This window comes from Sapajus apella, unplaced genomic scaffold, assembly GCF_009761245.1.
Source record: "Sapajus apella isolate SASKATOON/1434 unplaced genomic scaffold, GSC_monkey_1.0 scaffold28, whole genome shotgun sequence".
Classification (NCBI taxonomy): domain Eukaryota; kingdom Metazoa; phylum Chordata; class Mammalia; order Primates; family Cebidae; genus Sapajus; species Sapajus apella.
Window position 1 is genome coordinate 16,152,036 of NW_022436968.1, and position 12,432 is coordinate 16,164,467.

Here is a 12,432-nt window from a genome sequence, read left to right on the forward strand (position 1 = left end):
GTAATTCCCAGTTTCCTTTGAATCACCATATGGTAAAGTCCAATTTCCATTGCATCCATAGAATAAAGATTCAGAAGGAGAAATATGTCCACCGCCTTCTGATCCCATCCACCCGGATGTCTGATGCTGGGAAGTACACAGTGGTGGCAGGAGGCAACATGTCAACTGCAAACCTCTTTGTAGAAGGCAGAGATGTTCGCATCCGAAGCATTAAAAAGGAGGTTCAGGTATTGTCTACATACTAAATTTTTTGAAAAATCAATAGTCCATAATCTATCATTTTATATTTTAATGTTTCCCCTTTACATTTTCTAACCACAGTCCTTTAAAGAATTAAATCAGCTTATTCTTACTTGGCTTAGACTCTCTTACACTGACCTCAATTTAGCCACGGTTTCCACTCACTTAGGGAACAAGTGTGTCCCTAGCAGCTGTCTAAATACTTTAATTAAAGCAGCTGTAGAAACTTCACCATCTAATAAATGGCTGCTTGCCAAGCAGCACCAACAAGAAAAGAATTAAAATGTAAATCGTGAGGTTCACACATCAATTAGAATTAAGGAAATTAAGAACAAGGTGACATTTTCTCAGGTTTCTCTCTGTGGAGAGGCAAGTGTGGAAGGCCTTAGTGGCTAGAACTACTTTCTACAAAGTCTATAGGAAGCTCTGTCCAAGCCATGCTGGGGGCTTCTGACAAGGGTGCTGGGCACTTTTGCGGTCAGCTGCATTTACAGAGCTTGTCCTCATAAGTGTCAGTCACCCCAAATGATATAATGGAGGAAACAGGTCTAGGGAAATACCAGTTGCGTTCAGCTTCATCATATTGCTCATCCCCCCCAAAAAACTAAAAATAAAAAACAGGCTTTAGAGACTGTAGACCTTAATGAAGAAACCTTCAATGAGGACTCAGGTAACCTGGAGATGTCTTCAATCATTAATTTTCCAATTCTGAACCTCAGCGTTCTCACTCTTAATAATTCCTACCTAGTCCACAAAATTATTGTTCCTAGCAAGTGAAATCAAATTTTGTAATTACTTTTTAGGTAATAAAAAGCCCCCAAATGTAAAGCATCATTATATCTGTTATTAGTAATTAATAATCAAACATTTAAGGATGAAATAATTGTCTCTTTGGGGCAGTTTCTTTCCCCAGTGCAGGTACAAACACAGTTCTCTACAAAAAAAGTTTATGTACCCTTTGTCCAATACTAGGCAGGAAAAATTGGAAAGTGCTATAATCAGCCAACTTATTAGATCATAATATATTGATTTCACATACCATTCATTTGAACAGTTTTAGAAATGGATTGACTTTTTATGCTGTTTCATCAACAGGTCATTGAGAAACAGCGTGCTGTTGTTGAGTTTGAGGTCAATGAAGATGATGTTGATGCCCACTGGTATAAAGATGGCATTGAAATCAATTTTCAAGTTCAAGAAAGACACAAATATGTAGTGGAGAGAAGAATCCACCGAATGTTTATCTCTGAGACCAGACAGAGCGATGCAGGAGAATACACCTTTGTGGCAGGAAGGAACAGGAGTTCTGTCACTCTCTATGTCAATGGTATGTAGGGACAGATTTCAGCACATTTTGTGGATCCTTTCAAAATAATTCTCCCATTTAAGTCACTAAATTCTTGCAATTTGAAGGAAATGTCTAAAGAACCTATGGCATTCATGTGGTTGCAGCTACATTTCTTTTCACATTATACCTATGGAAAAGAAAGGGCAGCTGTTAAAAGACCTACTGAGCAGCTATTTCCAGAAAGCACCTGATGGCCAGATCCTCACTTGGTTGATCAACACTATTGAACACCCACTGGGTGTCAATTATCATACACCCCAGATGAACCTCTAGATTTGCCATTAAACTGTTTTAGTTCTCTGCTTTCCACCTGAACTGTTCAAGTCCTAGCAGCACTACCAAGCGAAAAGGGGTGTTTCCAACTTCTGGTTTGGAGTGCCTGGGAGAACTCAAAGGTCTGCTTTGAGACCCTGGAGGGCCTAGAGAGCCTCAGGCAATGTGGAGCTAGATCCTCTCTACCCCAAACTTTAAGAACAGGGACTCCTATTTTGGAGGGGGAATTCCACCTGCTACCAAGCACTCCTGAGGAGCCTCTGAGCAGTCCTCAGGGGAGTGCTATGAAACCTCTGCTTTCCTCATTAGAAATCTTAAGGCTGAATCTCAAGCTGACCTTGTTTAGAGTCTAACCTAGATGAAAGAGAAAAGTGGATCTCTTTCCTCATCCTTCCTGTCCTTATCCTAGGCCATACCTCTCTGAATAAAATACCCCTGAGGCAGATGCAGGAACACTAGGGGTAATCTCAGGATTCGCAAAGATGAACCATATCGCCAACATTCCCTAGGTTCCTAGAAGACCAATAGTCACGGCATCCAGTTCTTACTGTCTCTATATTAGTAGTGGAGAAGCCAAGGCACAGGAAAGTAAAAATCTTTTCTACGATAGTATCAGAAACTAGCCTCACAGAAGTCATTTCTTCCAACGTCTGGGTTTCATAAGCCAGGTCCTCTCACTTATCACAGCACTAAGAATATGCTTAGTTAGCAAAACAGGAAAGCTGAATTTTGCTAAGTCTACCTAATTGTATTTAACTAGATCTGAAATAGTATTTATTCAGTCATTCATTCAACACCTACTGATTGCATTTTACTGGCACTGGTACATAACACAATGACTATGACATAAACACAAATACTTGCAAAACAAACAACCCTGAATGGGATGAGCCTCCTCACCATATTACTTTTGAAAATAGGTAGCACATGGAAGTTATTTTATAATTCATTCAGGTATCCATCGCTAAGCCCCCACCCCAACCAGAAACTGGGATAATCAGGTTAACTCAGCATTCTCAGCATGCCCCCAAAATATCAAAAATACCTTTCTGACGATAATCCCTTGGCTTGAGGACAAATTCTAAATGTTTCTTCATTCCTAGCACAAAGATTGTTCTAATATTCTGAGGCAAGTAAAAATACCACAAAAATTCCAAAATTTTGTCTCTGGATGTATAACTACTCAGCAACAAATCAATGTAGAGTTTTGCATGCTCTCCTGTATTTTTACACTTTTTCATGGGCTACTTGTCGACATTTACTCCTAGCTCCTGAACCGCCCCAAGTTCTGCAGGAGCTCCGGCCTGTCACTGTACAGTCTGGCAAGCCTGCCCGCTTCTGTGCTGTGATATCTGGCAGACCACAGCCCAAAATTTCCTGGTACAAGGAAGAGCAGCTGCTTTCCACTGGCTTCAAGTGCAAATTTCTTCATGATGGGCAAGAGTACACACTTTTGCTAATTGAAGCCTTCCCAGAGGATGCAGCAGTCTATACCTGTGAAGCCAAGAATGACTATGGAGTTGCCACAACATCAGCTTCACTCTCAGTGGAAGGTGGGAATGCCTTGCTACCTCCCAGCTTAAAAACCTAACAAGCAGGCTTTTGTGCTTTCCCAGTGCATTAAAAAATACAATTTGGAGCTCATAAAAGTAGACTTCTACCCAACTTTGAAAGCACTCTGCTGTGAAATAAATTAAGATAAACCTACATGCTCCCTTCTGTGACGTCTCCATGGTGACTTAATCATGACAAATCTTGTGGTTTCTTTCTTTAGTTCCAGAAGTTGTGTCTCCCGATCAGGAAATGCCTGTTTATCCTCCTGCTATCATCACCCCACTTCAGGACACTGTCACTTCTGAAGGGCAGCCAGCCCATTTTCAATGCCAGGTTTCTGGAACAGGTAGGTTTAAAAACAAAGAATTATATGGGAAAAACATTCTCTGACCTTTTCCTCCATCACAAACGTCTCTCATGCATAATTTGAAGGTTAATGGAAATCTAGCAGAAAACTTATTTCAATTATTAAATTAAGAATTAGATAAGTATTTTTCACTATTTTGTGCCCTTAAAAATGGTTAAGCGTTTATGTTTTGTGTTCTTTATCACAATAAAAAATTAGATTCATGATTTTCACTAATCTTAAAAAAGGTCATGTTCCCTTTATGATTGTAGCTGCACTTTAATTTCTTAATTGATAAAATACAATGACAAACTAAAATTATTATTAGATTAATTATAATGGCATCTACATATATTTCAAAAGAATAATACATTTATATAAGACATTATTCAGTCTACAGACAATGCTTGTGTGGAAGGTATCCTTTGGAAAACAATACTCTATAGTGGTCAAAAGTCGGGGCTTTATGGTCAAAGATGCTGGATTTGAATCTTGCCTTCAATATGTGACTTTAGGCAAATATGTCATTCCTCTGGTTCTCTTTCTGTCATGAATACATTAAGTATACTATTGCATCCAATCCTAGAAAGTATATTTTATAAGGCTAGGAATTCTGTTTCAGTACCTAGAGTTAGGCATCTGAAAAGTAGTACCTGCCAGAAGGTAAGCTCTATGAAAGCAAGAGTGAATCCTTGCCCTAGAATATCACCTGGTACATAGTAGATACTCAGTAAATAGTTGTCGATTGGACAAATTAATGATTGTTAAATGAATATTATCAAACACTTAAGATTATTATCAAGATTAAATTAGGTAACCCAAGTTAGTATATAGTATAGTGCCCATCATATAGTAATCAATCAGAGTTACCTGTGACCATTTTTAATTGGGGCATGCTTCTCAAGTACCACCAGCCAGTTCCCTCATCCCAGGAATCTGATCTTTGTGGAATGAGACAAGATATGTAGAACCACTTCAAGTCAATTATGATTATAGACAGACCTCAGATAGAGACAAGATAAATGAATGTATGATCCATTTATCCCAAATGAAAATCACTGTCTAATTTTCTTGGCTTTTGTATACCACCAACCAAAGGGAAACTCTCAAAGCTTGGACACCTTCCAGCACTCTGACCCATAAGTAATTGCAAAGCTTTATTTTTTTGTTTATTAGGCTTCTCCCATGAGTGTATAATCCAGTCTCTACCTTGTCAAGATTTATTTTTCTAAACACGTTAATACTTCAGTTGGTCTTCTGACCTGATGATTTCCTCCTCAGGAATGGAGATGGTGATCTAGAAACCTAATGGACCTATTTGATTTTATGAGCATAATTAAAAGATATAATGTATGTAAAGCACCTATAGGCATGGCTGCCAAGTAACTGGGGCTCAATACATTCATTTTATTATAGCCATAGAAAGGAATTATATAAACATCAATACTTAGTATTGGGTGACCAGCATGGACAAATATCATAGACTATATACTTGAGGCATAGTGTTCAAGAAATATTAAATATTAACAAATGAGGACCGATTTGATAATATCCTACTAACACAATAATAAAAAAATGTATTTTAAAAGCAAAGTCACTAAAACTACACTAAATAATTTATCAATTTATTTAATTTTAGAGGAATTTTTTATATAAACATACATATATACATCATCCAAATTAGTAATATTTGTCTTAACTATATTGGTATTGTGCTTTTAAATCTATAACATATTAACATATTATAGTATTGCTTCCAGAAATATACATGAAGCACTCTATAAGACACCAGTTGGGGTAGAAAGAGAAAGAGAAAACTTCACTATCTTTTCTGTATGACCGATGTCTTTAAAAGTTTGTATAGGCTTTGTAAACTCAGAAGATCATTAACTTCCTATGTGTGGTAATATTTGTACACATATAGTGGTCTTAGCACCCTCTTATAAATTTATTTTCTGTATGAAAGAAATTAAATTCACTAAATAAAATGCCATTTCAAAAACTTATCAACTCACATAGTGTCACATCACTAGGACTAAAAATATTTACACAATTTCCTCTGGCCAGGTATTGCCTTAAGTAAGCATAGCCCTGCTTTCCACAAATTGGAAATAAATTGGGAGTTTTCAGAGGCCCCTTTTCCATGTTTTGTGGGGAAGCAGTACTTTCTGAAACATGAAACGTGGGCCTGAGCAACCAGGTGCTGTTTCTAGCAGTGAAAATGTTACCTATTGAAGGTCTCCAGTGCCACCTACTGGTAGAGGAACAATCTGAGAAAGCAGAATCTTAACACATAAAAAAGCTAGGTTTTTGCTAATGTTTATTGCCACAGTGTCATTTGGAGAGTTATAGAGTGACAGAGAGCCAAACAAAATGATGAATAATTAGTCTAGAAACTATACTGTTCATTATTCGTTTAAGCATCTGGGAAATTTTTATTCTACCATTTACTGTTTCCCTGCTACTGAGACATTACCCTAGGTGCTGGGTTGAACAGATCTTGCTTTTGCTTTTAAGGAGCTCAACATGTAGGTGAGGAGATGCATGCACACAACTAGATCCCAAGGTTGTAAGTGCTATTAGCAGGCCCACATATTCATCATTCTCTGTCCAGGAGAGAGACACAGGAAGATGTATAAACTGAGCACTGAAAAATAAGTAGGGCCATTGAACACAGCGGCATCCTAGGAAGAGAAAACAACATCTCCAAGTCATCAGAACTTGAAAGGACACTTAATGTGCTAGAACTGAGTGGTTTAAGTATTGTTGGAAGGTGATATCATGAGCGATGAGAAGGCTGGAAAATACGGCAAAGGCCGGGCTAAAGTTTTTGTTATTCTATGCTGAAGATTTTGGAATTGATCTTGTTTACACTGAGGAGCCACTGAAGGATTTTTAAGCCCCTGGGTAATGTGATCAGGTTCGCTTTTTAGAAACAATATTGTGGCCGGGGGTGGTGGCTCACGCCTGTAATCCCAGCACTTTGGGAGGCCGAGGCGGGTGGATCACGAGGTCAAGAGATCGAGACCATCCTGGTCAACATGGTGAAACCCCGTCTCTACTAAAAATACAAAAAATTAGTTGGGCATGGTGGCGCGTGCCTGTAGTCCCGGCTACTCAGGAGGCTGAGGCAGGAGAATTACCTGAACCCAGGAGGCGGAGGTTGCGGTGAGCCAAGATCGCGCCATTGCGCTCCAGCCTGGGTAACAAGAACGAAACTCCCTCTCCAAAAAAAAAAAAAAAAAAAAAAAAGAATATTGTGATAGGGAAAGAAGGAATGGACAGATGTGGGAGGCTAGAATGGCAGTCAGGAACTGGAGAGAGGTTATTACAATAGGCCTGGAGAGTGTGGAAGAAGCCTTCAGCCAGGGGAGTCAAGGGAGAGAAGTGAGGTATTGGAGGAGTAATCAGAAGGTAAGATTGGAGAAGAGTGGCCTCATAGAAGCCGCGAGAGGCCAATGAGCAACACTGATCGCGGCATCGCAGTCACAAGCACCAAGTCCACTACCAAGAAAGGCTTCACATGTTAACTCACTTATTGTGGGCGGTTCATGACCAGTGGCAGTTCATGTGTATCCTGGTGCCTCGTTCAGTTTACCAAAGGAAGAAGCTGTCAGCAGGAATAAGTAGAGAACCTTGTAAGAGGATGTACCGAACTATTCATTCTTCCCCTGCCATTAATTATCACACCACGTGCGTGTGCACACACACACACACACACACACACACACCCCTTCACATAAACTAAATAGTGATGGTGTTTCCTGTTATATCACATGGCCCTGTCATCTGGTGTGTTATTGAAGACAACATTGCTTCTGTCTGTGTTGTTAGATATTCTTGCTATAATAACTGCCTTGTGCCAGTGGCTTATAAAGCCCTTTCATGTGTATTATATCATTTAATTCTCACAGCAATTGTATGCAATAAATAACCCATAAATTATTATGCACACCATTTTACAAATGAAAAGACTGATCCAGAAAGCTCAAATGACATGTCCAAGGTCACACAGCTGACAAGTTGTAGTGTCAGGATTTCATTTTCTACTTTACCTTACTATGTAAGGAACTGAACAGATTTGTTACTCTAAGAGGAGAACGTGCATTTATAAACAACTACCATCATGGGAAGGAGAGTAACTTTTATAGACCAATATTGGCATTAAAATGCAGGCAAATGCTAGGTAATTGAACTGTTAGAAGATCGTCTTGGATGATATTTAGACAATGAAGTAGTATAGTGACTGTGCTCTATAAACAAGGTGGCTTTGATTTTGGCTATTCAAACAATTAACTAAAATTAGAGTGCATATCACCTGCAATTATTACAACATAATAACATGGTCTTTGTCTGTGATTTGAGTTTTTATTTTCTATTATTTTAGAATGGTTCCAATCCTTATACATAAATAGCTAGCTTTATTATAATGTATTATAACTGCCACTCTGAAAAGTGTTAAATGTATCTAAGATGCTTAAATACCATAAATCTCCCTCTTTATTTAAAAGATTATTTTCTGTACAATTATTTGTGCCATATATACTGCTGTGCTGAAACCTTTTGCTCATTAGGAACAAAAATAGAGATTTTTTTCCTTCAGCCTTCAAAGGCATCTATTTTAGACTTTTCATATTTTGATCTTCTCAGCTCTCTTTGTGATCGATCTTTCTGCAAACCAAAAGTGGAGATTTTTCTCACTGTCTGTCCCAGAAGGCAACTACAAGCCCAGATCAAACCCTTCATGTTGACTGTTCTCAGGACTATCTTTTTCTCAAAGTCACTGAATATGTCAAAATCCCTGCTTCCACTGCATGACATGCAAATGTCTAAGAATGTTACTGAAATTCTATCATTTTAACATTACGACCAGTTCAACCATAGAACAAGCTATATTTTTCTAGAATCATGTTTCCTTCTTGAAGATGAGTAGTGGATATGGCATACCCAGATAAAAGAATGATGTTATTAGGTCAAATATGAAATATAGTCACTAGTATTATTATCATTGTGTTTGCAGGTAATATTTTAAAAATCCACTCGTTTTTGTGGTCAAAGTATCTCTTTTCTTTTGTGTTACAGATCTTAAAGTGTCTTGGTACAGCAAAGACAAGAAAATCAAGCCATCTCGGTTCTTTAGAATGACTCAATTTGAAGACACCTACCAACTGGAAATTGCCGAAGCTTTTCCAGAAGATGAAGGAACGTACACTTTTGTTGCTAGTAATGCTGTAGGCCAAGTGTCAAGCACAGCCAGCCTGAGCCTGGAAGGTAGAGTAAAACAACTTTCAGAACCCCATTTAAATATAGATCGAATCTTACAATGTCTGTAACAATTACTCAAGAGTTCATGTAAATCACTGTTGTTCCTACCATTCTCTTCTAATTCAACTAATTATTTCCATGTTATATGCCATGTTCTCACTTCTCCTTTACCACTTTTCATTGTGAATCATAAACCCTCATGTTTCATTTGGCCCTGCTTTTTCTCTGTAACAATTTGTAATGTATTGCTGCTGTCACCTGCTGTCATGCTTCCTGATCAGCATGAATCAGAAGGGGGTGAAACATGCTGAAGAAATAGGTAGATTTGTTTTCTCATTTGGCCAAGATAAAAATTACATTTTAAAAACATCTAAGAGTATTATAATCCTCTCATCATGCTGACACAATTTTGACTTCACAAAAGCTAGACAGTTTCAGGTCTGTACACCAGTGAGTTATATTCACCATCCTTTCAAGATGTCTTAGTGTTGAGGACTCCAGTCCTATGGTTTAACATTTATGTTAATTAGGGCTCTTAAACTGTGATCAGAAACACTTCCTCAGTAATGGGGCACTTTGATTCAAACAAGGATGGCATTTTTATATAGTGGGACTATTTTTCCTGAGCAAATATAGTCTATGTAGTATTAAGTACACACAAATACATAAGAATTCAGAGAAACTTCCTTTTCTTCTTAATTTTGCACATTAACCATAACTAGATGTTTTTTAAATAATGAATTTAAAGTGGTTTATAAAATAGAAAAGCTGACTTTACAACCAGAAGAAGAAAGAAAAGAATACCCAAATCCTGCTGGGTATCCACTATTGCCTTCATGAACAATGTAGTGAAGCTCCTTAGCCCATTCATGTCTCAACTTGCTTCTCTCGGAAATGGAGGTAAACTTGTGTGACTTCGAATCAGTAGTGACATACAATGACAAGGCATTAGGATTGGACTGAATTCTAGCCCATTATTGAAATTTGTGACAAATCTGTAGACAACTCCAAATGAGTTCTGGTTTCAATGCAAGGTAAGACATTAAAAATTGGTATGCTTCTTTTCAGGATTTAGCAAATTTGAAGAAAATACATCAAACTCCCAATGGCATGTCTCTTTATCAGTTTCATTTAAGAAGGAGTCCCTTGGCCAAAAGCCCATCTTCATCCAGCCTCTGTCAAGCCTCAGGGTGCACAGCGGGGAGACAGTCAGATTTCATGCGAGGGTTTCTGGCATTCCCAAGCCAGAAATCCAATGGTTTCATAACCAGCAGTTAATTCTACCATCAAAAGATATAGTTTTCCATTTTGAGGAGTCCACAGGCATGGCTTTAATGCTTATAGTTGATGCTTACTCAGAGCATGCTGGGCAGTACTCTTGCAAAGCAGCCAATAGTGCTGGGGAAGCCACTTGTGCAGCTACACTCACAGTGACTCCAAAAGGTAAAGCCCATCTCGCTTCAACAACTTTGATTTGCTGTATACTTCTCAGTTCCACTGTTACTAATGAGAGTCTCTGATGTTTGTTTTATTGCATACTGTGGTTAGTCCATAACTTACTAATAAAATAACATACAGTAACTCTCCCCAGGTCATTATGGGTTAACATATATACTTTGAATTTCATTGAAGTATGTTTTCTGTGCACTGGAAAACCAGTAATTATTTTATTAGGCACTATCTTTGCTTGGCTTTTTTGCTCTTCTAAGCAATGTTGTATTATTGCGTCATTAAATGATCTCTTTGCTGATTATTACTTATAAAGCATATGGTAGAGGGAGAGTAAATGCTGCCCCAAATATTGTCAGCTAGAGAAAGAGAGATAGAAAGAGAGACTGGGTCACTTTGAATAACTCAAACGACAACAGAAAGAAGGAACCAGATATTGTATAGCATCCGCATGAGCCTTCGTCAACCACTCATCACTGGATCACTGGGAATGAATTTTCTTTTGTGTGATCTTGACATCCTACAGCATACTGCATTTGGCATGCTGCTTCCAAGTGACAATTATGTCTTTCATCTTCATCTTTCATGCCATTTTGTGTTACTAACATGGGCAAGTGACAAAACTTAGATCTTAATATTCTTTTCTTTTTCTTGTCACTTGATTATACAGTGCAAGTCCTAGATAGGCAAAGTTCTGGGAAAGATGTAAGAGAGTCCACCAAGTCCCAGGCAGTGGCAGATTCCTCTTTCACAAAGGAGGAGAGCAAAATATCTCAAAAGGAAATTAAGTCATTTCAAGGATCATCATATGAATATGAAGTGCAGGTTTTTGAAAGTGTATCTCAAAGTTCCACCCACACAGCTGCGTCCATTCAAGATGTACAGATGCACCATACTGTGTCCCTTTCACAAACTGCAGAAAGCACTGATGAATGTGCTGAAGAGTCCGTGGGTGAGGCACCCAAGATTCTCCTGCATCTTCAGGACGTCACTGTAAAGTGCGGTGACACGGCTCAATTCCTCTGTGTTTTAAAAGATGATTCTTTCATCGATGTAACCTGGACTCATGAAGGTGCAAAGATAGAGGAATCCGAGAGACTGAAGCAATCACAAAATGGAAATATTCAGTTTCTTACCATATGTAATGTTCAGCTGGTAGACCAAGGACTGTACAGCTGCATTGTACACAATGACTGTGGAGAGAGGACAACGTCAGCAGTACTAAGTGTAGAAGGTGGTTAATTGATTTTTAGCTATGACTTGCTTCATTTCATCCTCATCGCTTTATGCAGCTTTTCTGCCAAGCAAATTGAATCAATGAATATGTTAATTAGAATATCTCTAAACTAGCACCTTATTAATAAATGACTTCTGAAAGTCAGCCAAATCATTGGCCAAGATTATCCTGAAAATTTAACTTACCTGTCTGGATTCAGAAAGTTTAACTTTCAAAAGGAGGTTAGGAAGCAAAGGTTTATTTCCTATGTGCTATATTTTCTAATATTTACCAATGTGCCACCAAGAAAGTGTAGCAAAGTTAAAATCTTGTAGTCTGAGAAATACTTATTGGGTATTTATTATTGTGCCAGACACTGTGGTAACTTTCAGTTTAATTGTTTTAATAGTAAGAGGTTCAACAATTCTTGTCTCCTCTTTATTTTCACATCTGGAGGTTCTAGTTGTTTACAAAGAGGCCATGAAAATAGAAAATTGGGGCTCACGCCTGTAATCCCAGCACTTTGGGAAGTTGAGACAGCCTTGAGGTCAGGCGTTCAAGACCAGCCTGGCTAATATGGTGGAACCCCATCTCTACTAAAAATACAAACATTAGCCAGGTCTGTTGGTACATGCCTGTAATCCCAGCTACTCAGGAGGCTGAGGCAGAAGAATCGCTTGAACCCAGGAGGCAGAGGGTGCACTGAGCCGAGATAGCATCACTGCACTCCAGCCTGGGCAA

At 38.4% G+C, this 12,432-nt stretch overlaps 1 protein-coding gene across 4 annotated transcripts in view; it reads left to right on the top strand.

Moving 5' to 3' along the window:
- TTN (titin) overlaps positions 1-12,432 on the top strand; it is a 269,746-nt gene that overhangs the window by 39,261 nt on the left and 218,053 nt on the right. For all 4 annotated transcript variants that reach the window (XM_032293071.1, XM_032293067.1, XM_032293068.1 and 1 more), the window contains 5 exons: positions 62-227; positions 1,336-1,567; positions 3,130-3,414; positions 3,636-3,761; positions 8,844-9,032. In XM_032293071.1, the coding sequence (XP_032148962.1) occupies positions 62-227; positions 1,336-1,567; positions 3,130-3,414; positions 3,636-3,761; positions 8,844-9,032 (998 nt within the window). The remainder of the gene's footprint in view (positions 1-61; positions 228-1,335; positions 1,568-3,129; positions 3,415-3,635; positions 3,762-8,843; positions 9,033-12,432) is intronic.